This window comes from Thamnophis elegans, chromosome 11 (genome assembly GCF_009769535.1).
Source record: "Thamnophis elegans isolate rThaEle1 chromosome 11, rThaEle1.pri, whole genome shotgun sequence".
Classification (NCBI taxonomy): domain Eukaryota; kingdom Metazoa; phylum Chordata; class Lepidosauria; order Squamata; family Colubridae; genus Thamnophis; species Thamnophis elegans.
Genome location: NC_045551.1, coordinates 22,941,324 through 22,965,247, shown reverse-complemented (window position 1 = coordinate 22,965,247; position 23,924 = coordinate 22,941,324). Strand labels below are relative to the sequence as shown.

The window sequence follows — 23,924 nt, the reverse complement described above, 5'->3', positions numbered from 1 at the left end:
AAAAGCAATTTTTAAAAATCAAGTTTAAGAATATTAATAGCAAAATTATTTCAATCCAGATTTTAACATAGAATATTATATTCCTCTGTACAAACCAAATTATGTTGTGTCATGTTGCTTTCAAAGAAGAAAAATATGCTATCTTATAGAAATCTTTCCATGCTATGTTTAATTATTTCATTTAATTCTGTTAATTCTGCTGCTGGCCATACCTTAATAATCTGCTTCTGATTATATATTTTCTTGGGTTTCAGTGTTTGGCTACCACAATTTTTGCAACTGTGGGCACAACAGTTGAAAACCTATGCTTAGATAATCAAGGGAGATACTCTTGGAACTCAATGAAATAGTGATTTTCATTTTTTACCCAAATGTTTGTATAGTAAAGAAAATCTACCATTTTATGTGAACAATAATCTCCAGTAGTTACCACATTAGAAGTTGTACTTAATAGTCACCATGTTGTATACTGTCTCCTGGCAGTTTTCTTTCCCTTCAGTTATGCTTATATACTTCATAGTTATTTTATTTATTAAATTTATATATCTCCCAACAACCCTGAACAATTCACAAATAAACACATATTATAAAAAAATACAATTAGAAACAAGCATAAAAAATAAAAGATTGCAAAGTTAATAGTAACCCACAGAAATGTGGGAAAAAAGGACAATCCAATTCACTCCAAGGGGCTTCATTCGCTCTTCTAAAGGCTTGGGAGGAGAGTTTCAATGCCCTTATTCCATTCAAAGGCTAATATTAAACAATTGTGACTTTTTAATTCTTCCAATCATATGCAACATCCATCTTCAAATGCATGAATAAATCTTTCTTAATGAACCCTATAATATTTTATTTACAATACTACATCTTTGTAAATGAGAAAAGTCAGTTGGGGTTTTGATAAATTTGACTGAAATGGTTTTTAAATTTATCCTGTTCTTGCATATGAGGATTTGCACATTTCATTAATTTGCTTTTATTGTGTTTTCCTATATAGGACCAAGGTAGATGGGTAAGTGGTACCTTGCAGCTATCTTAACTCTAAAATATACCATGGATTATTATAGTCTCAGCATACCCATTTTTATCTCAACTGCTGGAGTCTCATTGCATATTATTTAATTATCACTGGATCAAGTTTTATCCTTAGGCTCTGTAAAAGCAAGAGACTGGGACTTTTGCCATTATAAATAAGTCAGCAATTTTTTTGTTAGTGTGACAAAGTTCATACTGAAATCAATACAAACTTTTTCCAAAGTAAATATGTTAGCTGAAACAATATCTTAAATACTTGCCAGATCAAGAAAGCTTTAAATCTGCCTATTTGTTCAAATCTTGTGTGTTTGTACATGAGCTGTATAATCAAAGTGCTCCTATATTATTGCAGAAGTAGAAACAGTTGACATCTTTGCACATTATGAATATTACAAGAGAAAAAATTTATCAGTTGGTTGCATAGGCATGAGAAGCAAGATCATGTCATTTAACTTCATAGCATTCTAGAAAAGTGTAAGTCAAAAAGTGTGGTAGACAAATTCACCTGCCTGAGCACAACTATTGGGTAAGGTTCAGCAGCTTTTCTGAATCTGTGTCATCATAAAAAGTTGTATGTCTGTAACATATCAGATACGACTTCATTGCTTATTCTTCAGATATTTGTTACTAGGAATACCTAGGGAAAAAATGTACATAGGGAAAAATACATGTTTGTGTATTATCAAAACTAGATCTGAATTCTTGAAAGTTCAAAGTACCATATGATGAAAGTGAAGGAAACTTTTCTTTCAGGGAGTTTGTTCCAAAATGTAAGCAAGTGGATGAAGAATTTGAAGTTGCCTTTTTGGTTTTGAGACATTAACAATCCTGTTATTTGTTTGATGTAGGACCATCAGGACTGTAGATTAGAAAGTTGAAAGAAGTCAATGGCAAATCAGTGTTATTGCTGCAAAAAATGTATATAGATGTGGCTACTGGTATCTTTGATTTTTTTTAAATAACATTTTTATTTTCAGACAAACACACAACTCATATAACATGAAAGCCTCTTCAATTACACACTGTGTTGATTGGTTACAAAATCTTTTTGTATCCTTTCCATAGTCATCCCTTGAATTTTATCAAAATTCACATTTTGACAATCAAGATATCTTCGTATATATTGTTGTTATGTTTCCTCCTATTCTAAGTCATTCTGTCATTTTAGCATTGATAGCATTCTCTAATAATTTTCAATTCCAGGTTTTTTCCCCATTATTAGTATCATCAATCTAATTAATATACATGTATACAAATTATTATAATTATTAAACATCCATTAAGCCTAGCTATTATTACATCCTTTCAATATAAGGCATATTAAATTTGAAGTACATTTCTATTATGACATTTTATTACATCCTGAAATCATCCAATGATATTACATCTTTATATTCTATTCTATATAGAATTGTTTATCTTTTATAAAAAGGCTTTTCAACATCATCTCCATGATCCTCACTTATAGTTTGTATAAGATTTCATATTATCAATCTAGTATATATAAATGCTTTGTTATCATTATTAATCATTTATTTGACTATAGCTATTATTACATTGTACATAGCACTCAAAATTTAATTATATTTAACCAAAATGTATTGTGACATTCTATTATTTTAGCATTGATAACATTCTCTAATAATTTTCAATTCCAGGTTTTTCCCCCCATTATTAGTATCATCAATCTAATATACTTGTATACAAATTGATATAATTATTAAACATCCATTAAGCCTAGCTATTATTACATTCTTTCAACATAAGGCATATTAAATTTAAAGTAAATTTATATGACATTTTATTACATCATCCTAAAATCATCCAATCTTTATATTCTATTCTATATAAAATTGTTTATCTTTTATACAAAGGCTTTTCGACATCATCTCCATAATCCTCACTTACAGTATTGTATAAAATTTCATATTATCAATCTATTATATATAAATGCTTTGTTACCATAATTAATCATTTATTTGACTATAGCTATTATTATGTTGTACATAACACTCAAAATTTAACTACATTTAACTAAAATTTATTGTGACATTTCATTTCATCATCTTGTATCCTTCCAAAGATAGTGTAGTCCAATATCTCTTGCCATTTGTAAAGTCTGTATTCTAAGTGTTTTCTTTATAAGTCTTATGTGGACTTCTCTTAAGAACTTGTTGTTCATTGCATGTCTTATAAGAATTTGAAACCCTCTATCTGCTCTTTTTATCAGCTTAACTTTTGTTATCATTAGTGCTTCAGCCGAGATTACTCTCATTATTTCTGCCAAATTTTCTCTCCTTTCTTCATCTATTTTTTAACATCTGAAATAAAGTTCCAGTTCATCGATTTCTCCTTTCTGTATTTCACACTTGTCATTTCCCTCCACTTTCAGTTTGCTATCAGTGTCAACAATTTTCTTATCACTTTCATATGTCTCTGTTATTTTTTCAGCTCTGTCCTCAAAGTTCATCACTGTTTCCGTACCCTCTGTATTTTGATCTATAATTTCAAGTCTCTTTTCAATTCTCTCTGTAATTATTAAAAAAATTAATTTCTAAGAAAATTCTTTGCAAAGTTAGTGCCTTTTCTTCACGTTGTACCATTTTCCAGGCTATAAATATTGCCAAAACATCCGAGACTTTTTAGGTCAAACAAATTCAGTGGAGTTTTTCAAATCAAAGCTTTATCTTTTTTTCAAAGGAACACCTGTATCAATAAAACGTTTTCTACTGAGCCTTTCAGTAAACAAAGCTTATAGCTTTATCAGATATTTCCATACCTCTAGCCACTAGATGGCAGTGTTACCTCTTTTCCATCTGTTTCTGCCTCTCTCTGTAAACACCAAGTTCCGATAGAGGGGAAAAAATGTGTAAAAATTACGCTCCGTCCAAGCCTTACAAGAGAAGAAGCTCTTAATCCACGAATACAAAATATGGAAAAAGTATAGAGGAAATAGGAAAAAAAGAGACTAGTCCAATTTAAAAGTAAGAGGCATTTGTAAAAAGTCCATCCATAGAAAACAAACCAAGTTAAGGTAGAAAATATAACATGATAGTCTTAAATCAGGGTTAATTTGCCGCTTATTTTCTTTTGTCTTCAATTTTATTTTAAATTCCAATTCTTTTGGGTTTTCCCTTTTCTAATAATAAAAAATGTTCTCACCATTTCGACACCACTCCTGTACTGCTTCTATTTCAGAGGCTTGTCCCAACCTTCTGCAGCCATTTTGGCTGCTTTTCTTGTAGCTGGCAAAAAGAGCTTTCTCCTGGATCAATCAGGGGCTTTGTGATGCCCCTGAGATCAGCAGGACATGCTCTTCTCTATCACTGTTCCTTCAGAACAGTTTAGGTCCAAAAGGACTGTCCAGGAACAGAGATATCGACAACAATCCTGGAGCCCCAAGATTGCATGTGGTGTCGTTGTGACGTCAAGCCCCACCCTCCTGGTATCTTTGATTTTTTTTTTGTAAAACAAAAAGAAGTCCCTTTTTTGCTGCCTTTGGGCATCTTTGGAATGATGCATTTTAGTAATGCTTACCCTCTGAAGCAAATGATAATTTTAAAAGATTTAGAATAGTTTTAGGGCTAATAGTCCTGAGGATTCCTGTAAAAAGTTAACTCCCTGTCCGGTATTTGTATTAACTCTACCTAACTGTCTTTAAATTTTCTCCCTTTATTTGGATTTTGTAGCAGTAGTACTCTAGGTAAACCAGAATAACTGGTTGAAACCTTATTCTCAGAGTTGTTCTTTCAAAACAAAATCCCACAATATGCCTAATAAATCTGGTTGATGTTTGTCTTCTTTAATTGTATTTATTTGTTTGATTGTTTGTTTAATTTTTATATTACCCATCTCCCATACAAGGTGACTCTGGGCTGCTTACAGGTTATATCTTTTCTGAGGATCAAGCTCAAATATTACTTTGAAATAATTACTGGTCTTTTAGTTGTCTACTGATGCTTCCCTAACCATAAGCTTTAAATTGAATTTTACCATATAACTTTTGATGTAAATGACATAGCTGTTATCTCATCTCTTTAAAAAAAAAACCTGTATTGCGTTTTGTTTGAATGATTATTTTTGCTTTGCATGTGCAATATGCCTTTTTGGTGAGCTGTCATTTTTCCTTTAATTATGGGATATTTGCATGGTTTGTTCACAAAACAACTGACTGAACAACTGTAATGCCTGGTTGAATTGTGTAGCACACATAATTCTGAATTTTGCCTAGCCCTTCTATTTAAATTAGTGTATGTACAAAACTCCATAACCAAACATTTTTAAGGGACTACAGAGTAGCTATAGAGAATGACAATCCCAGGAAAATATATGCCTGCTTTAACAAGGTGTGCAGACAAGATATCCTCAGAATTCTTTGAAGCATTTTTTCTTTGTCTTGAAGCACTGTGCAGTTCCACTGTCCCTTGCTATGTGTCATTAAAACAAAAACAAAAAAATGGAGAACAAAGATGGGAGGGACAAGCTTGGTAGGGCCAATACTATGAAAAAATAATATTCCAGAAAAAACATGTCTGTTGAGTTTCAACTTGAATGGGAACATTACTGCTTGGAAAGAACAGTACAACTTTTAATGGAATTCCTACTTGCTTTGTATAAAAATAACTTGTAGCAATAAATGTAGACTTTTAAGAATTATTTTCAAAGTTAATAAAATCCAAATTTTGTTTCTTCAGAGCAGGGCTCCCATTTCTGCAAAACTTGTTGCCAACATGTTATCTGTTGCTGGAGCAGACCACATTATCACCATGGATTTACACGCTTCCCAGATCCAGGTAAATATGAGTCAGAGACAAACAACACTTATACAAATGTACCTCCTGGTGACATCATGGGCATCTCTTTGTAGTTTTAGTTTTAGTGTGATGTTATATACCACAAAGATTGTAGAAAGAAGACATATAGCACTCTAGGACATTAACATTTTTAACAACAACAAATTTGGAATTTAGGAAACTACTGAACAGAACCAGAAAAAGGAAGCATACCAAAAGAAGGATAAAAGAAAAGGAATATTACAGTATCTTTCGGAGTATAAGATGCACCTTTTTACCTCAAAAAAGAGACTGAAAATCTGGGTGCGTCATATACACTGAATACATCATTTTTGCCTCCTGAAACTCCACCCCTTCACCAAAATGGCCGTGCATAGCCTCTAGGAAGTTTTTAGCGAGCTCCTGAGGGCTGGGGAGGGCAGAAATGAACCAAAAACAACCCATTTTTTGCTCTTCCCCAGCCCCCAGGAGCACTCTGCAAGCTCCCTAAAGACTATTCATGTTTTTTGGGGGAAAACAACAGGCTTGTTTCCACGAAAAATGGGCCATTTTTGGGAGGATTGCAGAGTGCAACCCCCCCCCCTCTTCAAAACCTTGCTGCGTCTTATACTCCAAAAAATATGGTATGTTAAAAAACAATAATTTAAAAAGGAGCAAAATCACAAAATAGCCCTGCAGAATAAACAGTTACAAAGCAGAGCAACTTATACAGCTTCTTAGCTCAGGCTGAAATAGATTGTAAATCAGTACTTTGTGTCAGTAAATTGGTATTTCCTTTTAAGACCTTTGCATTCTAATCTCTGTAGACAAATCTCTGGAGTATTTGTCTACTTGCTTGATTTCCTTAAATGATTGGGCACAACTAGTTAGAGGTTACATTTCGGTCATGAATATATTATAGCAGTGATTTAGCCCACCTTTCCATATATGTCTAAAGGCTTTTTTGATAATAAACTATATTAGAATTTTGAAACAGAATAAAAACTAATATTTAGATTGAAAAAAGAAGAGAAAAAACAAAAATTCAGAAATCAAAAGAAAAAGATTATAAAGAAGTCACAGGTAGTTCCCGACTTACTGACCATTCAAAGTTAAAATGGCACTGAAAAAAATGTGACTTGTGACCATTTTTCACAGTTACGACCTTTGCAGCATCCCCATGATCATGTGATCAAAATTCAGATTACTTGGCAACTGGTTCATAGTCATGACCATTGTTGCATCTCAAGGCTATGTGATTACCTTTCACGGCCTTCTGACAAGCAAAGTCAATAGTGAAACCAGTTTCACTTAACAACCATGTGACTAACTTATCAACTGCAGTGATTCATTTAACAACTGTGTCAAGAAAGGTTGTAAAATGAGGCAAGAGTCTCTTAAAAGTCACTTAACAAATGCCTGTCTTAACAATATAAATTTTGGGCTCGCTTGTCATTAATCATGGACTACCTGTACTTCCAATTTTCTTTTATAGCAGTTATAAATATAAATTACCTTCTTACCCTATGGTTATACCACTGTTTACATTTTTGTATGTTATTTTTGTTCTAACCAAAACCATATAACTGGAGTTTTCCAATATCAAATGTAGACAATATTGTATCTCTAAAGCAGTCACTTTGGCCATCTGAGCAAGTTCCATGATTGTTACCTTCATTCCTTCATTGTGGGTCAAGTCAAATCTTCCCACCTTTATGCATATAATAGTCTCACTATAGTTAAAAACAAAAATTCATGTCCAGTGGCTTATCCATTCACCATCCCCACCACCCCCAAAAATCTGTGGTTTGAATTGTGTATGAAATCTTTAAAATCTTCTTTATTATTATCTGTAATTGAGTCTAGAATTTTCTGGCTTCTTTTGTATGTCTAGTATGCGTGATGAGGTTTTCCTTGTTGGTGATATTCCCAGCATACATTTGAAGAACCTTTATATCATTCTGGACTGTTTTTCTGGTGATACGTACCAATGATATATTCTTTTATAAACATTCTCTTTAAGACTATAAGATGGACAGGCACACTTAATTCCCACCATGGAAGCATGGTTGGTAAAGGTAATGGAGATAGTAAAGATAGAGAAAGTGACTGTTTTAATTACAGAGAATAATTTAGCTAGTTTTGTTTTACTTGGAAACTGCTTCTAGAGTTTTTGCTCAAAATGGAAAAATGATTAAATGATATAATGAAATGATCATCATAATAATCAAAACTTGATTTTAAATTTTAATTATTATAATGATTTTATTATAGAAATAGGTTGAAACATGAAATGCACAATAAAACAAAAGGCTGTTCTGTTTTTTGCATTTTAGTACACTGAAAAAAGTAAGAAGTCATTACTTTTTCTTTCCTTTAGTTCTTTTGTTTTTGGTTTTCCTATATTTTTATTTTAGAATAATATATAATTAAAATGTATGCCAAAATAAGGCTACAATATAGAATAAGTTTTTTGAAAGCCTAAATAAACGTTTACAATTTGCCCTGCATGTTGCCTAATACACACTACGGAAAACTATACCATTGCCTCTATCTTCTGCTGTGATCTTTTAATCAGGCCATATAAAGACAGCTGTTTACCGAATTCAATATACAATTGTTTTTTTTTTTCTTGTAATATCCAGGGCTTCTTTGATATCCCTGTGGACAACCTGTATGCAGAACCAGCTGTGTTACAATGGATCAAAGAAAATATTGTGGACTGGAGAAACTGCGTCATTGTGTCTCCCGATGCAGGTGGAGCAAAAAGGTCACAGTAGTTATTGTGTGCTTATAAACATTCATTCCAAAAAGGGGGAAATGCTTTGGCATTCAATGTTTGATTAAGTTGTAGCAAACAAACCATATATGATAGAGTTCTGGATATAAGAGATGTGGTGATGCAGTGGTCAGAATGCAGTATTTTGATGTATCAGTGGGGCTGATATAAGTATAACTGAGATATAAGCACATGTATTAGGAATTTAATACGGTATATAAAGGATATTAAAAAGTCTAGAATTCTTTTCAAACATTAGTTACATGCAATATTTAAAACTATTTGCTCTCTCATTTTTCCTCTCTTAACACACTACAGGGTCACTTCGATTGCAGACAGGCTTAACGTGGACTTTGCTCTGATTCACAAAGAAAGAAAGAAAGCCAATGAAGTGGACCGAATGGTCTTGGTTGGGGACGTGACTGATCGTATAGCAATTCTTGTGGATGATATGGCAGACACATGTGGCACAATATGTCATGCAGCTGACAAGTAAGTTAATCCTGAGTAATATAGTCTGATTTTTGGATTAATATGTTAGGCAAAAGGAAGCAAAGGTACTGAAAGAGTTTCTAGTAAAGCGACAATGAGTTCTAATTTAAGAAATGTGGCTGCACAGAATTTTAGATTTCCATTTTTATTTTATTTTTCTTCTGTTCATCAAAAGTTAAGGAAATTCATAGGAGAAAATAATTATCTCATCTTTGTAAAATTGAATTTTCCTAGATGAAAATAAACTTTGACTTAATCAAGTGATATAATAGTATTTCACTGCATAGAGTCATCACACTTTTTCAGTGCACATATATAAATAGTCCTCAAGTTATAGCCACAATTGAACCCAAAATTTATGTCACTAAAGGAGATATTTTTTATGTTGATTTTGCCCCATTTTACTACCTTTCTTGCCACAGTTGTTAAATGAATCATTGCAGTTAAGTTAGTTAACATGGTTGTTAAATGAATCTGGCTTCCCCATTGACTTTGCTTGCTTGTCAGAAGGTTGCACAAGGTGATCACATGGCCCCAGGACACTACAACTGTTATAAATATGAACCAATTGCCAAGCATCTGATTTTTGATCATGTGACCAGAGGGATGCTGCAACAGTAATAAGTATGAAAAATGGTCATAAGTCACTTTTTCTGTGCCGTTGTAACTTTAAATGGCCACTAAATGAATCTTTGTAAGTCGAGGACTACTTATAGTCAGGTATGGAAATTATTTTCATAAAATATGCTGAGACTATCTAGTGACTCTGAAGATGCTTCAATATAGAGAACACAGTTCAAGAAGGCTCCACATACAAGAACAGAATGTAAAAGAAGAGTATCTTCGCAACTTGGTTTATTAAGGGATAATCTTCATTTTCTTTTATATTACTGTTATAATTTTAACATTCACTTAAACAAGTATGGCATGCCATAGAAGTGTAATGTATCATAATAATGGCATTATATAGTATAACAACAGGAAGCATTATCAAGCAACTAAAAGAATGTTTTATCTGGTTCTTTTATCTGCCAGGAAAAAAAGCAGGCATGTCTTTTACTATCTTAATTTTTTTAAAAAAATATTAGGGATATTTAGATTTGCCTGAAATCTAATATATCATTGGCTGATGTTTGTAGAAATACTTTCCCCTATCTTATGTGTTTAACAGGCTGGTTTCTGCAGGCGCAACTAAAGTTTATGCAATTCTCACTCATGGGATCTTTTCTGGCCCTGCTATTTCTCGGATCAATAATGCTGCGTTTGAAGCTGTTGTTGTAACTAATACAATCCCACAGGAGGAGAAAATGAAACACTGTCCTAAGATCCAGGTACTTTTCATATTCTTTTAATACCTGGTGTGCAGTTTTTATTTGAATTTCACAGTACAAAGGAGGAAACTACTAACTGGGAATTGTATTTACCGATGTTAGGCTATGATACTTTAGACCAAAACTAGAAGATGTGACCCACATACTTAATGTGTCTTTTACCTAGAACAATAGGAATTAACAAATTGAAGCGCACTTTTGTTAACATGGTGGCAGAAACACTTACTAATTTATTTTAAAAATATTTTGAAGCGGTATCCAATAAAAGATTGCCAAGCAAAGCAAACTAAATGACTTTGCACATGTAAAGTACTGGAAATATTTTTCAGAAATGAATTTGTTTTCCTGTTTATAGTTCTAAACAGCTCACATCACTGGGATTTAGCCACCCTTTGTTAATAGTGAAAAACTTATAATCATTGGGGAATAGAGTTCGAAATATGCAGATCAATCTCCCACTCTCCTGTTTCTCTTTGGAAACAAAATTGTAGGGTGGTTAATAGATACACTACCAACTTCCATAAACGACAGTTTGCCTAAAAAAATTAAGGACAAAGGTTAGTTCAGTGAAATAAGAAAATTTAAGAAAAAATATTTTTGGAGTCATTCTATTGCCCTCTAGTGGTTTGGCTGGATGATTGCCTTTATGCATTGTTTTCATCTTCATTAAAGACAGTTCTCACACTAAAAAATGTGCATTGAAAAGCGTTTTCTGCCTACAGTATGTATTTTATAAGTGCTAGTACAGGCACATGGAAGTTAAATGTTTATTTCTTAATTTATCTGTAAACTTGTTTCTGGCTTTGCCATTTGGGTCTCAGAGGACACATTGAGTGACAATCAGTACCTTGAATTGTATCAGGCAGCTCATTAGTAATCATTGCATTGGAGCAGTGATGGATAAAGATGTAAACATCCATAATTATTCATGTGGTTGAATTTTGGATCAGTTGTAGCTTCTGAATTATCTTCGAGGATAGTCCTATGTAGCGAATATTGTAGTAATCCAGATGAGAGATGACCAAACATGTGCCTATGAATAGGGCCTCCTGATCCAGGAAGGGACACAATTGACACACATGATTATTTTATATGAATGCCCACTTAGAAAAGCTTTCATCTCCTTGTTGCACAGGAGTCCTGGGGGCTCCAAATTACAAGCAAATTCTACTTTGGGAAGTGACATCATTTCAAGAACTAAAGATGATAAACCACTACAACTAATAGGTCCTTCAAGCCTTCAGTCTTGCTAAGACTTCCTTCCCATCCAGCCCCTTACAGTCTCCAGGCATTGAGATAGGACCTCCAGAGCATTGCTTGTTTAATCAAAGATTAAGGTGTAAAGATGGTATATGTAAGCTGATATCATCTGTATGCAAATTACTTTGCCCAGCAGTCTTAGGTAAAAATTGAATAAAAATGGGGAGAATGCAAAGCCCTGTGGGAGCACACAAAGCAAGGATTATTATGCTGTATTTGTTCCCAGCTACCAATTTTAATTGGAAACAGTCTTGGAGGAAGGGGAACCACTGAAAAACAATATGTTCTGCTCCCAACCCTTGGAGAGGATCGAAAAGAACACTGTAATTAAGAGTTCTGGTGGCGAAGTGGTTAGAATGCAATACTGCAGGCTAATTCTGCTGACCGCCAACTGCTGTTCGCCAGTTCGATTCTCCCAGTTGAAGGTTGACTCAGCCTTCCATCCTTCCGAGTTCGGTAAAATGAGGACTCAGATTGTTGGGGCAAATATGCTGACTTTGTAAGCCGCTTAGAGAGGGCCATAAAGCACTGTGAAGCGGTATATAAGTCTAAGTGCTATTGCTATTACTAATTGATTATATGGGATTCTTGAGTGATTAGGCAGGACCAGGACATGTATACCGCTGCAAGGATGGTGATCAGTGTGGAATGATTTATGTACATACATAAAACTTGCTCAACATTTTGCACAAAAATAGGTTACTTTTTCCCACTTAAGATTCCTTGGCTTTTTTTCCTTGTCACATGAGGCTACTTATTGCTTTTTGATGTAGCATTCAGGTAGGAATCAACTCTTATGTGTGGATAATAATAAGCTGTTGCCTTTTCTTCTAGGTTATTGATATTTCTATGATTCTGGCTGAGGCAATCAGAAGAACACACAATGGTGAATCTGTATCCTACCTGTTCAGCCATGTCCCCTTATAATTTCAATCTGCATTTAGGAGCCCTACAATGAAGAACACAGTTCAATATTAAGATAATTAATATCTTCGAAAGCTTTAGATTGACTATTCATTTCCTACTTCTAACATGGACAATAAGTAAAATGGGCAACACTGTTTTTATTGGTTGCAAATCTACAAACTTTGTGCTTTAAAAGAGGACACTATAATAGTTGCCATGATTTATGTTGATGAGTAAATATCACATTTAAAATATCATGATATATTCCAAAAGCCATAGTTGCATTTAAAAATCTGCTTATAGACTTCAGACATTTCGATAAATTGTTCGGGTTGATCCCTTTTGTGGACAGAGATCATCTAGGCTACAGATTTTTTATGGGAACAACCATTTTACCTCTCTTGAAATTAGACTTGGAGTAATTATTAACTCCATGTCCTCTTGTCCAAATAATCTCTTGTTTCAAACTTTGTTCAAAATAATAGGATCTCAACATGCAGCATTGTTTGTCTTGAGTCTTAAGTTACAGAATTGTGTTTAATATGTTTGTAATGCAATTAAATGAAGTAAGTCAAAATAGATCACATGCTTGGTTAAGTTCTTTTAAGATTGAAAAATATGTAATTCTTTCAGACTATAAATACATGTATAATTAATGCTTGTTAGTTAACACCTAGTGATTTGTTCACACAAAACTGGATTGCTATCAAAACTCATTCCCTCCTGCACCGCAGCCTTATATGCTGTATAAAAATGGATCACATGAACTTGCTTCTCCTGTGTTTGGACAAATTGTCAGCCAGCTTATTAAGTAAAGCAAGAGTGAATTCTGAGATGGCTCCAGCTTTGAATGCAACCTGGATAGGTGGCAGTCCATACTCCTGCTCTGCCTTGACAAGCCAGCAACAAAGTTAGGATTTTGTATAGTTGCTATTATAAACGGTGTATATCAAGCCAAATGAAATGCCAAATAAGAAATGAGACTCTGTCTTAAAGAAAAATCCCAGGAGTTTCGCCAAACACGCAAGCTCTTCTTTTCCTATTAAAAACAACATGTTAAGTTTTATTGTTTTATTCCTTATTTCCAATTAAAGGAATTTATTTTGTAAATTTTTTTTTGAGATATTTGTTATAAATTTTGATTCTTAAAAGTAAACGTATATTTTGTTGACCGTTCCTAACCTAAACAGAACCATTAATTTATTCATCAGTGTCACAAGAATTCATATATCATTGTAAGAGGCAACATGAGTATGAGAATTTCTAACAATGGCATATGAGGGCACCCTTATTCAGTGATGAAGATAAGAATTCATGCTGCTTAAACCACATTATTCAGCACTGCTACCCCAAAGCATTTACTAATGCAAACCTATGTGTTACTTCTCAACAGCTTGTATTTTGGCCATTTGCATTCTCAAGGTCTTGTCTATGCTACATCTATGCTATGCCATATTGCATAAAAGGGGCAAATCATGATTTCATGTTTCATTTTAATGATGTTTTACAACATTGAGAAATTGGATTACCTAAAACTATCCACATGCGCTGTCTTCTCTTTTAATAATGAGTTGGATATGCCAGAAAAGCCTGTATTTTTATAATAAACATTTTAACAATTAACTATTTTTAGATTGCGCAGTATTTTCCACAACAATTGCCTCAGTTGGTATTCCTATCTGTATATCAAGTGAAGTTGCATCTCTAGATAACAATATTAAAGCGGTACCATCTAAAACTTAAAATTCTTGACAAAGCAGAGAAGAGTTGCAAAGTTTCTTAAATTGAAATCAGTAGTGTACAATCAAAGCATTGCATTGTTCAAACTATTATGCATTGTTTTTGTTACCCTAATCTAATATTGGATACAGTATTCCTTCATTGTATCTTTATATTTGTATTTTACTGTGATTCCAAAAAAGCTGAGCCAAAGTTTTGTTAATGTGTTAAGTTATAAATCGGTTCTCCATTTCAAGTCCTATCAGAAAAGCCTGTTCATTGTTTCAGAATTTCTCAATAAATCTTAAAACAACATTATTCTGATTGATTGGTGGTGATATTTAGTTAATTGAGAAAGAACAAGGGCATCATTCTGTGTTAAAAAAAGTGGGTTGCACAATTTCCTAGGGCTTAGATATAGTCTTGCATAGAGTTAAACTGTTGGACATGTTGAGAATCAAGACTGCAGTGTGGATTTCTATCATTTAAATCACTAGTAAAAAGGCTTGATTTAAATCAACTTGATTTAAATCATAATTTTTAAAGAGCAATTATCATCTTTGTCCCACAGTGGCTCTTCCTCTGACCTGCTGTTGACTCACTGACAGTCCCATTCACTTTAATGGGATGGCTGGTAATGCAGCAGTGACACAACAAGGTGAGGGACAAGATGGGCAGCAAGTGGCTATTCTTGCTGGTAGGTAGAATCTTTAATATTATTTTCAAACAAAATAAGGGTTTCCTATTAACTTGCAGAGCTTGGATTCATTGAATGAGTTTACCAAAAATAGAAATATTGCAGAATATACAGCCTCATGCTACATAACTAACCTCCATTTCATGCTGAATCAACTAAATTATTAATGTATCTTAAAAGAAAACTATCTTTAGATAGATTTTTACTTCAAAAGCATTTTATTAAAATAAATTTGATTTTAAAAATCCATTTATTTTTTTTTGAAATTGATTATTTTATCCACCCTGTTCAACTAATTCATTTTTGCCTACCTAGTCATCCGAGAAAAAGGACAATAATAAAAATAAACCTCTCGCTGGATTAATTATCAAAACTCCACAGTGCAGAATACAATTCCTCAGCACCCATCTGCAGCATCTCTAGACAAAGCCTTCTGTTGTTTCCCTGACCAATGAGGAAGGGATTAGTGATACCAGATGTTTCCCAGACAACCTCTCTCTCCCAAATAGAGTGGTTTTTTATTCAGTTTCATTTGTGTATTGCCAGAATCACCATCATTGAGATTTGTTTATGACTGTTGGGGTATGTCATAGGTACAGATCATCTGAACCAAAATGTGATAGAAATGCACTGTGTAACTTTTAATTGACTCACAAAATCCCTTTGACACAGTTAAAATTTGTCAAAACATAGGTCAAGGAGCTTGTTTGAGGTCAGTGCTTTTCAACCTTTTCACATATTGTACCACTTTTAGGATATTGCAATATTCGACTATCACCAGTTGCCTAGAAATGTATCAAAAACCTGATGACACCCACCCAAAAAAGTGATAAAGTACAGATAGTCCTCGACTTACAACAGTTCGCTTAGTGACTTCTAAGTTACAATGGCACTGAAAATGGTGACTTATGACCATTTTATACAGTTATGACCATCCTCAGGGTCATGTGATTTTCATTTGGATGCTTGACAACCAATTCATATTTATGATGGTCGCAATGTTTCATGGTCACGTGATCCCTTTTGCAACCTGGCAAGCAAAGTCAATGGGGAAACCAGATTCACTTAACCGTGTTGCTAATTTAAGAACTGCTGTGATTCACTTAATAAATGTGGCAAGAAAAGTCGTAAAATGGGATCAAACTAATTTCACAAATTTCTCACTTAGCAACATACATTTTGGACTCAATTGTGGTTGTAGGTTGAGGACTATCGGTACACCCACTTACATTTGTAATGGGAAACTTGTGTCTGTTTCTCTGACATTAATCTTTGCACTCTTATATCCCCTTCTCTCCCTCTGCTTGCCTCAAAGAAACCTCCTCTGTCTCTCACCATCCCCTTCTCTTTCCCCATCATTTTTTTCTCTCTCCCTTTCTCACCAAAACCTCTCTTACATCCTCTCATTTTTTCTCTTCCAGTGCAGCTCCAGTTGACTCCTCTCTCTAATGCTGCGCCCTGTTCCCGGAAGCGCTAATCAGCTGGAGCTGTGTACGCTGATCCTGGGGGCTCAGCAGAACCCTGGCAACCTGCCGCTCCAGCTGATGCTCCCACAGGCCTGTGCGGTGCTTCAACTCTTCCCTTCCCCCAACTACATTTTTTTACAGTCTTTTCAACCCGTGGTACACATATCATGTGTACTTCAGCACCTGGCAGGTGGTACACGGGGGGTAGTTTGGGGGGGGGAGATGAGCTGAAGTGGCGGCAGCACCGCACAGGTTGAAAACCACTGTTTTAGGTGGCCAGGGGAAACGTGCATATTTGTTTTGTTTATTACATTGTGCATATGGAAGAATGAGTCTCTCTTGCCAGCCCTCAATTCCTTATTTAATCATGAGCATTATAATTATCTCAGTTAATTGCCCCATGCCATTTTATGTTTGCTAAACTTTGACTGCTAATGTTGGGATATTCACAATTCAAGCATAATTACTAAGTATACCATCATAGGTTCAGGGGACAAACCCAGGCAGAACCTGAGAACAATTCCCACTGAAAAACAAGAGCTTAATATCAATTTGCACTACAAACATAAAACATTGCTGATTAACTGAGCAGGAAGTGCTTTTAAATTTACTTCACATTTTCATTTGTTACTCTTTCTATGCACTCTCTCATTTATTCTGCTAGATTTAACATTTTGTAGAGCTTAGTGCTATACCTTAGCTTTACTATATAGTACTTCATAAGACCTTGGGACTTTTTCATCTTCATTCTACCATTACTGGTCAATTCTCTATCTCATATTCCAGTACCATATTTAGACCTTTGCAACTGGTTTTAATCAGTCTTAACCACTTCATTTTTATCTCATTTTTATTTTCTATTTCAATAGATAATTTTCTATCATTTTATCCTTATCCAACAACTTTTTTTCAGTTTGGCTGATCTCCTCTGTACCAATTTATTCCTGTATTTTTTTCAAGGTTTTTGTTATTTTTTATTTAACATCAGTATCTACATAAACAATGTCCTGTCTGGGTACAGTTCATTTTAAGAAATAATAGTAATACTATTCATAACATTGATGATGATCACATAATAATAGTAGTATTTGCTTATCTATCTTAGTAAGCCTTCTGTCCATCATCTCTTATTTTTTACTTTTTAAATATACATAATAATCTTGTGGGACTGATTGGGGTAGACTGCAGCAATTTAAATTCCATTTTAAATTGCTTTTATCAAATTTTAGTAATAATGTGTTTCTGGAACTTTGCACTTTGATATGGCCCAAGGGCTAATCAATAAAGACTCAATGTCAATGTCAATAATAATCTTAACTTCTAATATTTACTTGGACATAGTAACTATAATACCTTTCATCATATGAGAATATATATAATAACCTTTTCCCATTTTTTGGTACTAACTCTTATTTTCTGATCTTTAATAAAACAGACCCCATATCAAAATTTATTCTATATCCATCATCTCTTGCCATTTTTAGTATTTCACCTCTTATTGACTTTTTGGTCAGTCTCCCCTGCCTCTCCCTTGAGACCTTGTATCCCTCTATGTCATTCCTGTTTACTTTAAATGTCTTCTCTACCTCTGCCACCCGTTATCTGCTCTCCAAAGTACCCATCTGTATCTCTTTCGTCTCTGGTAGTGGATTTTTCTCTTTGCTCTCTTCATCATTTTGGCCTGTTAAAGGGTAATCTTTCTCTTTCTCTTCTGTATCTTTATCTAGTTTTATCATTAATTGGTCTCTCTCTCCTACCTTCTTTCTTCCACTTCTTCTGAATTCTCCTCTATTATCTGCATTTTTTGTTCGTTTTCCATTATCTTTTGGTGGCAATTTCCTGGTCTCCGATCCGTATCGCACTTCAATTCCATCATCTCCCTATGATTCCTTGTCATAGTTTCCTTAATACCTTGAAACATTCCATTTGGAATGTATTTATGCTTCCTCCTTTTATCATTTTACTTTATTTTAGTGTGCTAAAAAATATTCAGTAATTCCTCCAAGTCCCAACGTCCAAAGTGTTCAAAAATGCCTAAAATCAATATTGTAAGAATTTGTTCAGTCCCTGAACTGTTCTCAAAGTCCACAGTGTTTATATTCCTCAAGGTCTGTTGTTTTGCTCCTAAGTTTTTCAAATCTGTAGGTTCCATTTAATTTCTTCTTTCACCTCATAAAATATTCCATCAAATACTTTTTGTAATCCAAAATGGCCCACCAAGTTTCCCCATGGCTCATTAATTCACCAAATCAGGTGTTCAATTTCAAGGGCAATTCTGCCATTTGTAATTCAAATGCTTTGCTTTGAAGCAAATTTTAAAAGGCTCGCCAGTTAATCCTAGGCCACCGGATAAAGATAGGAAAAAAACCTAGTCCTAGACAGTCTTCCAGATGTTGTTTGCCTTTTACTGTCAGCTTTCCAATATTATCCAGAATTAAATCAGAGTCCAAGGCAGAGCTTTCATCAAAGTTCCAATTTAATAAGAGAGACATGTTGGTACATTTGGAAAACTCAAAACTCAAAACAAAAACTGGATTTTCCACCCAGTTGAAAGTTCAAGACCTTGCCCCCACACCCACAAGTTCATCACATGATCCAATCTTCCTCTGGCACGCTGGCATTTCCACCCATCTAGTTCCAGTCAGGTGCAGTGGTGCAGAGACAAAAGATGACCTTGGGCTTCTAGAAAGGAATGTTTTATTTTGACCACATTCTGTTCCTTACTATTCACCCTCCCAATTCCCCACTAATGAAACAGCATAGTAAAGAAAGAGAGAGCGAGTGTGGCAGGCCAAAGATCCTAAAGGAAATATGACTGCAGGCCTGACAGGTAGCCTCTCCTCAGAAGAAAAACGCTTCCTGAAAAGAAAATAACATAAAAGTTAACATAACAAAATTAACCATCTCTTTCCCCCCCAAGGGGACCCTTTGGCTTATCGGGAAACTTCTCATGGAATTGTTTTACTAACTTATCCACTTTTAGGTCCCAGCTTGTCACCTAAGTAGCTTCGGACAAAGGGTACCCCTTCCAATGCACTAAATACTGTAAGTGACCCCTATACAGCCTGGCATCTAAGATTTTTTTCACCTGATAATGTGTTTCCCCTTCTCCCACTACAGGGGGAGGGGGAGCTTGGGTGGATGGTCTTATGCTAGACACAATTACTGGTTTCAACAAGCTACAATGAAATACTGTGTAAATCTTCCCTAGAATTCTGAGTAGACTGAGTTGAACTGTAACTGGGTTAATTATCTTCACTATTGGGAATGGACCTAGAAATTTTGGCCCCAATTTCTTACTAGGCATTCTTAATCTTATTTATTTGGTAGATACAAAAACTTTGTCCCCCACACAAAAGGGGGGTTGGAGCAAGCAGTGTTTATCAGCTTGCTTCTTGTAGGCTTCTGCCGCATCTACTAGAGCTTTCTTCATATTTTCCCACCCTTTCTTTAGTGTGTCCATCCATTCATTCAGAGACATGGAGGAGGGAGGTTCTCTAGGCAGCTCAGGCATGGGAACAAATTCCATGCTACTGGTAATCTGGAAAGGAGTTAATCCAGTGCTGCCGTGGACCGCATTGTTGTACACCACTTCGGCAAAGGGTAGCAACTCCGACCAGTTGTCTTGCTGATAATCCACGTAACACTAGATGTATTGTTCCACCATCGCATTGGCCCTCTCCGGTGCACCATTCGTGCTGGGATGAAACGCTGAACTGAGTCTTTGTGTGGACCCAATGGATCTCAGGAACTCTCTGCAGAACTTGGCGGTGAACTGAACTCCATGGTCTGAAATGATCCTTTTGGGAACCCCGTGCAGGCGATAAATGTGTTTCACAAACATTTTCGCTAATTTCTTTACGGACTGCAATCCTGATCAAGCAATGAAATGTGCCTGATTGGAAAACAAATCAGTAACTGTCCAAATTACTCTATTCCTCCTGCTGTCTGGGAGCTCGACAATAAAGTCCATTGTGATCTCCTCCCATAGTCGGCTAGGGCTGGCCACTCGTAATAGTTCAGGGGGCTTCCCCGGCCGTGTTTTCATTGTTGCGCAAGTAGCATAGCTTTTTACATAACCTTCCACCTCCGATCTCATCTTTGGTCACCAAAATTGATGCCTGGCAAGGTGGAGCATTTTTAGGAATCCAAAGTGGCCTCCTAGTTTTGCATCATGGCTTCACTGTAGGACTTCCAGCCTCAACCCTACAGGGACGTACAGTTTGGACCCCTTCCAGGCTAAGCCACCGCTCATCGTTAGGATGTCCTTGTTACTGTTGAACCCCAGGTCTGCCGGGAGTGCTGCTTTGAACTCTGTTGCCAGCTTATCCCGGCTTCGGATGGTGACCTGGGTCACCTGTTGGTGGGAGGAAGAAATGATGGGTTGAACAACTTCTTCCTTCTTACTGTCATACTGTGGTTTTCTCGACAAAGCATTCATCAACAAGTTCTTCCCTGCAGGGATGTGTTTAATTTTAAATTTAAATCTTTGGAAGTATTGTGCCCAGCGAACTTGTTTGGGGATAATCTTTGATGGGCTTGGAGAGCTTTGAGGTTTTTATGATCAGTCCAGACCTCGAATGGCATATTCCCCTCTTCCAAGAGATGTCTCCACGTGAGCATGCTCCACCTGATCATAAACACTTCTTTCTCCCAAATAGCCCACCTTCTTTCAGTAGTGGTGAGTTTCTTGGAGATGTAAGCACACGGCAAGAGGTGGCCCTCTTTATTCTTTTGCAGTAGCACTGCAGCTATTGCTACATCACTGGCATCAGTCTGGATTATGAATGGTCGTTCTGCATCAGGGTGTTGCAGTATGGGCTCATGGGCAAAGAGCCATTTTAATTTCTCAAAGGCTTTTTGACAGTCCATTGTCCACTTCAGGGGTTGGTTTGCTTTTGGCTTTGTTGGGGAAGCCCCGTTTTTAATAGCTCAGTCAATGGGAGGGTAATTTCCGCAAAAGTCAGAATGAACTGCCTGTAGAAATTGGCAAATCCAAGGAAGCTTTGTAGTAGTCTGCGAGTACTTGGAGGTTTCCAGTCTAACACAGCTTTCACTTTTCCTGGATCCATTTCTATCCCCTTGTTGGAGATGCGATAACCCAATTAATCTAGTGAGGTCTTGTGAAACTCACACTTCGACAACTTTGTGTATAGCTTGGTGGCCAAAAGTTTTTTCAGGACTTGCTGTACCAGCTTCACATGTTCTTCTAGAGTTTCAGAGAAGATCAAGATGTCATCTAGATAAACGAGCACTCTGGGGTACAGGTGCTCATGTAGCACCTCATTTATGTACTGCATGAAGACTCCAGGTGCTCCTTGTAGGCCAAATGGCATGACTTTGTATTGAAAACTGCCAAGGGGGGTGTTAAAAGCGGTCTTCCACTCATCTCCCTCTCTGATCCGTATGCGATAATACGCCTCTCTCAAGTCCAGCTTGGTGGAGATCTTGCCTTTAGCCAAGTGGTTCAACATATCTTTCGTGAGGGGAAGGAGATAAGTGTTCTTTTCGCATACCGCATTCAAGACTCACAGATCAACACAGAGACGAACCCCGCTATCTTTCCTCTCTCTGAAGAGCACTGGGGCTGCTACTTTCGACTTCGCTGGTTCAATAAATCCCCGTTTCAAATTGATGTCGATGTAGTTCCTCAATTCAACCATATCTTGGGAGTCTTGGAGTACATTTTTGGCTTCAGTAAAGTAGCTCCAGGTTTGAAGTCTATTGCGCAATCTGTGGGCCGGTGAGGGGGAAGATAGTTGCAATCATCCTCACTGAACACCCCCGCTAAGTCCCAGTAGTCTTTTGGTACTTGTTGGATCCCTGGGTGTTTGGTGTCTGCTGCAGGTGCTGCAGGTTCTGGATGGTCTGGGCTGTTGGGTTCAATTGTTCCTGGCTGGCCTTTTGGCTCCACCGGTGGTAACAGCCCAAAGCTGATAATCGATTTTCTAACGCCGTCCTCCCACTTTATTGTAGGCACCCACTTGTCCAGCCATGCAAGCCCCAAGGTAATTGATTCCTGCATTCTTGGAGCTACGATGAATCTGAGGAATTCATAGTGGTGGCCTATCATTAACTTTACCAACTCGGTAATTTTTGTAGCTGCTCCCCACCCCCAATCAGTGTTCCATCCACTTGCTCAAACTGAATGGGATGGTTTAGGGGTCTTGTGCATATACCTAGCTGCTCCACAATCGACATGCTGATTAAGCATCAGGTGCCTCCGTTGTCCACAATTGCCCCAACTTCCTCCTCCACTCCCATTTCTGGCACTTGGGGGTTGCATTTTATCATAAAGGGGCAGATGGGTTACTTATAATAACACCACAAGTTCCAGTTCAGACTTTCATTATTTTAAAACTTGAAATTCTTCTGTTAACATTTCATTTCTCTTTTGGGTCTATACTTTTTCTCCATTTGTTAATTCGACGTTTTCTCAGTGCATCAGAGTCTTTCAAAAGTTCTTTTATTTAAAATGGGTCTTTAGTAAAAAAAAAATTGAAAAACATCTCACCCAGTTCCAATCCACTTTTCTCAAACCGCTCCAGCTTCTTTGGTTGCCCGAGGTTTGGTCGGCCATAATGGTCATCACTCTTCTGTGTTGGTTGGGAGGGCACCTTGAATCAAATGGAAGAGCTGCCGCTCCCCGCAATCAGCAAGAGACCCTCCTTTCTTTGTCACCCCTCCAGGGTGACTTTAGCCCCTTAGGGGCCACCAATGATGAAGAATCAGCCGGGATTCACAGAGCTCCACTGTCCATCAACCGTACTGTTGCAACACCAAACCAATGTCTCCAATTTATTCCTGTCTTCAATGTCACATTTTTTTTACCATAGCCTTATTTAATCCTTATATAAGTATCTCCAATCCATTATTGTTCAAATACCATCCCTTTGTAGCAGTGTATCTGGCAGTGGCTCTCTGCCCCTTTTCTCCTGTGGCTGGTTACAGCTATGGTCATAACTGGGTAGTTCCTGCAGTATTTTCTAGTCTAGGTCAATGTCCCTGATGGGTTGCTTGCTGCTCCAGTGGGAGAAAAGAGGAAGCAAAACTACCCCTTCTCTTTCACCTCTATGCCTTTCTCTAGTAATTTCTTTAGATACAGCCTGTTAGGATCAATCAGCACACTCCTCTGAAGCTCACAGCAATAACTAGCTCCATAACAAAAGTTTTCTCGAGTCAGATCAGATACCTATCTAATTTAAAAAAGGCATCCTAGTTGCCAGTGACCACCATATATTATGGAAAGGAATGCTAATTTAACTTATATTTGACTTTCTTGCATCTAGTTTTATTGGATGAATTAATGGCAGTATAACATAAAGTAGAATAACTTGCTGTGTTTTGAATAATGTTCTTTATCCAGAAAAGGAATATCTGGTAAGTATTTTCTCTTGCATGTGTCATCCTTTTTCTATACCATGAGTTGGCAGCAGCATCTGGGTATATAGCACTAGTATCCTT

The 23,924-nt window shown here is 36.2% G+C and overlaps 1 protein-coding gene across 2 annotated transcripts in view; it reads left to right on the top strand.

The window, feature by feature from the left end:
- Positions 1–14,615, top strand: part of PRPS2 (phosphoribosyl pyrophosphate synthetase 2) — a 29,753-nt gene extending 15,138 nt beyond the window's left edge. Inside the window, exons 3-8 of one of the 2 annotated variants that reach the window (XM_032226327.1) lie at positions 1,001–1,015; positions 5,733–5,831; positions 8,456–8,580; positions 8,908–9,081; positions 10,253–10,412; positions 12,507–14,615. In XM_032226327.1, coding sequence (XP_032082218.1) covers positions 1,001–1,015; positions 5,733–5,831; positions 8,456–8,580; positions 8,908–9,081; positions 10,253–10,412; positions 12,507–12,599 — 666 coding nt within the window. In that variant the 3' untranslated portion in view covers positions 12,600–14,615. The remainder of the gene's footprint in view (positions 1–1,000; positions 1,016–5,732; positions 5,832–8,455; positions 8,581–8,907; positions 9,082–10,252; positions 10,413–12,506) is intronic. The other variant, XM_032226328.1, reaches the window with a different exon arrangement.
- Positions 14,616–23,924: the final 9,309 nt, after the last annotated feature.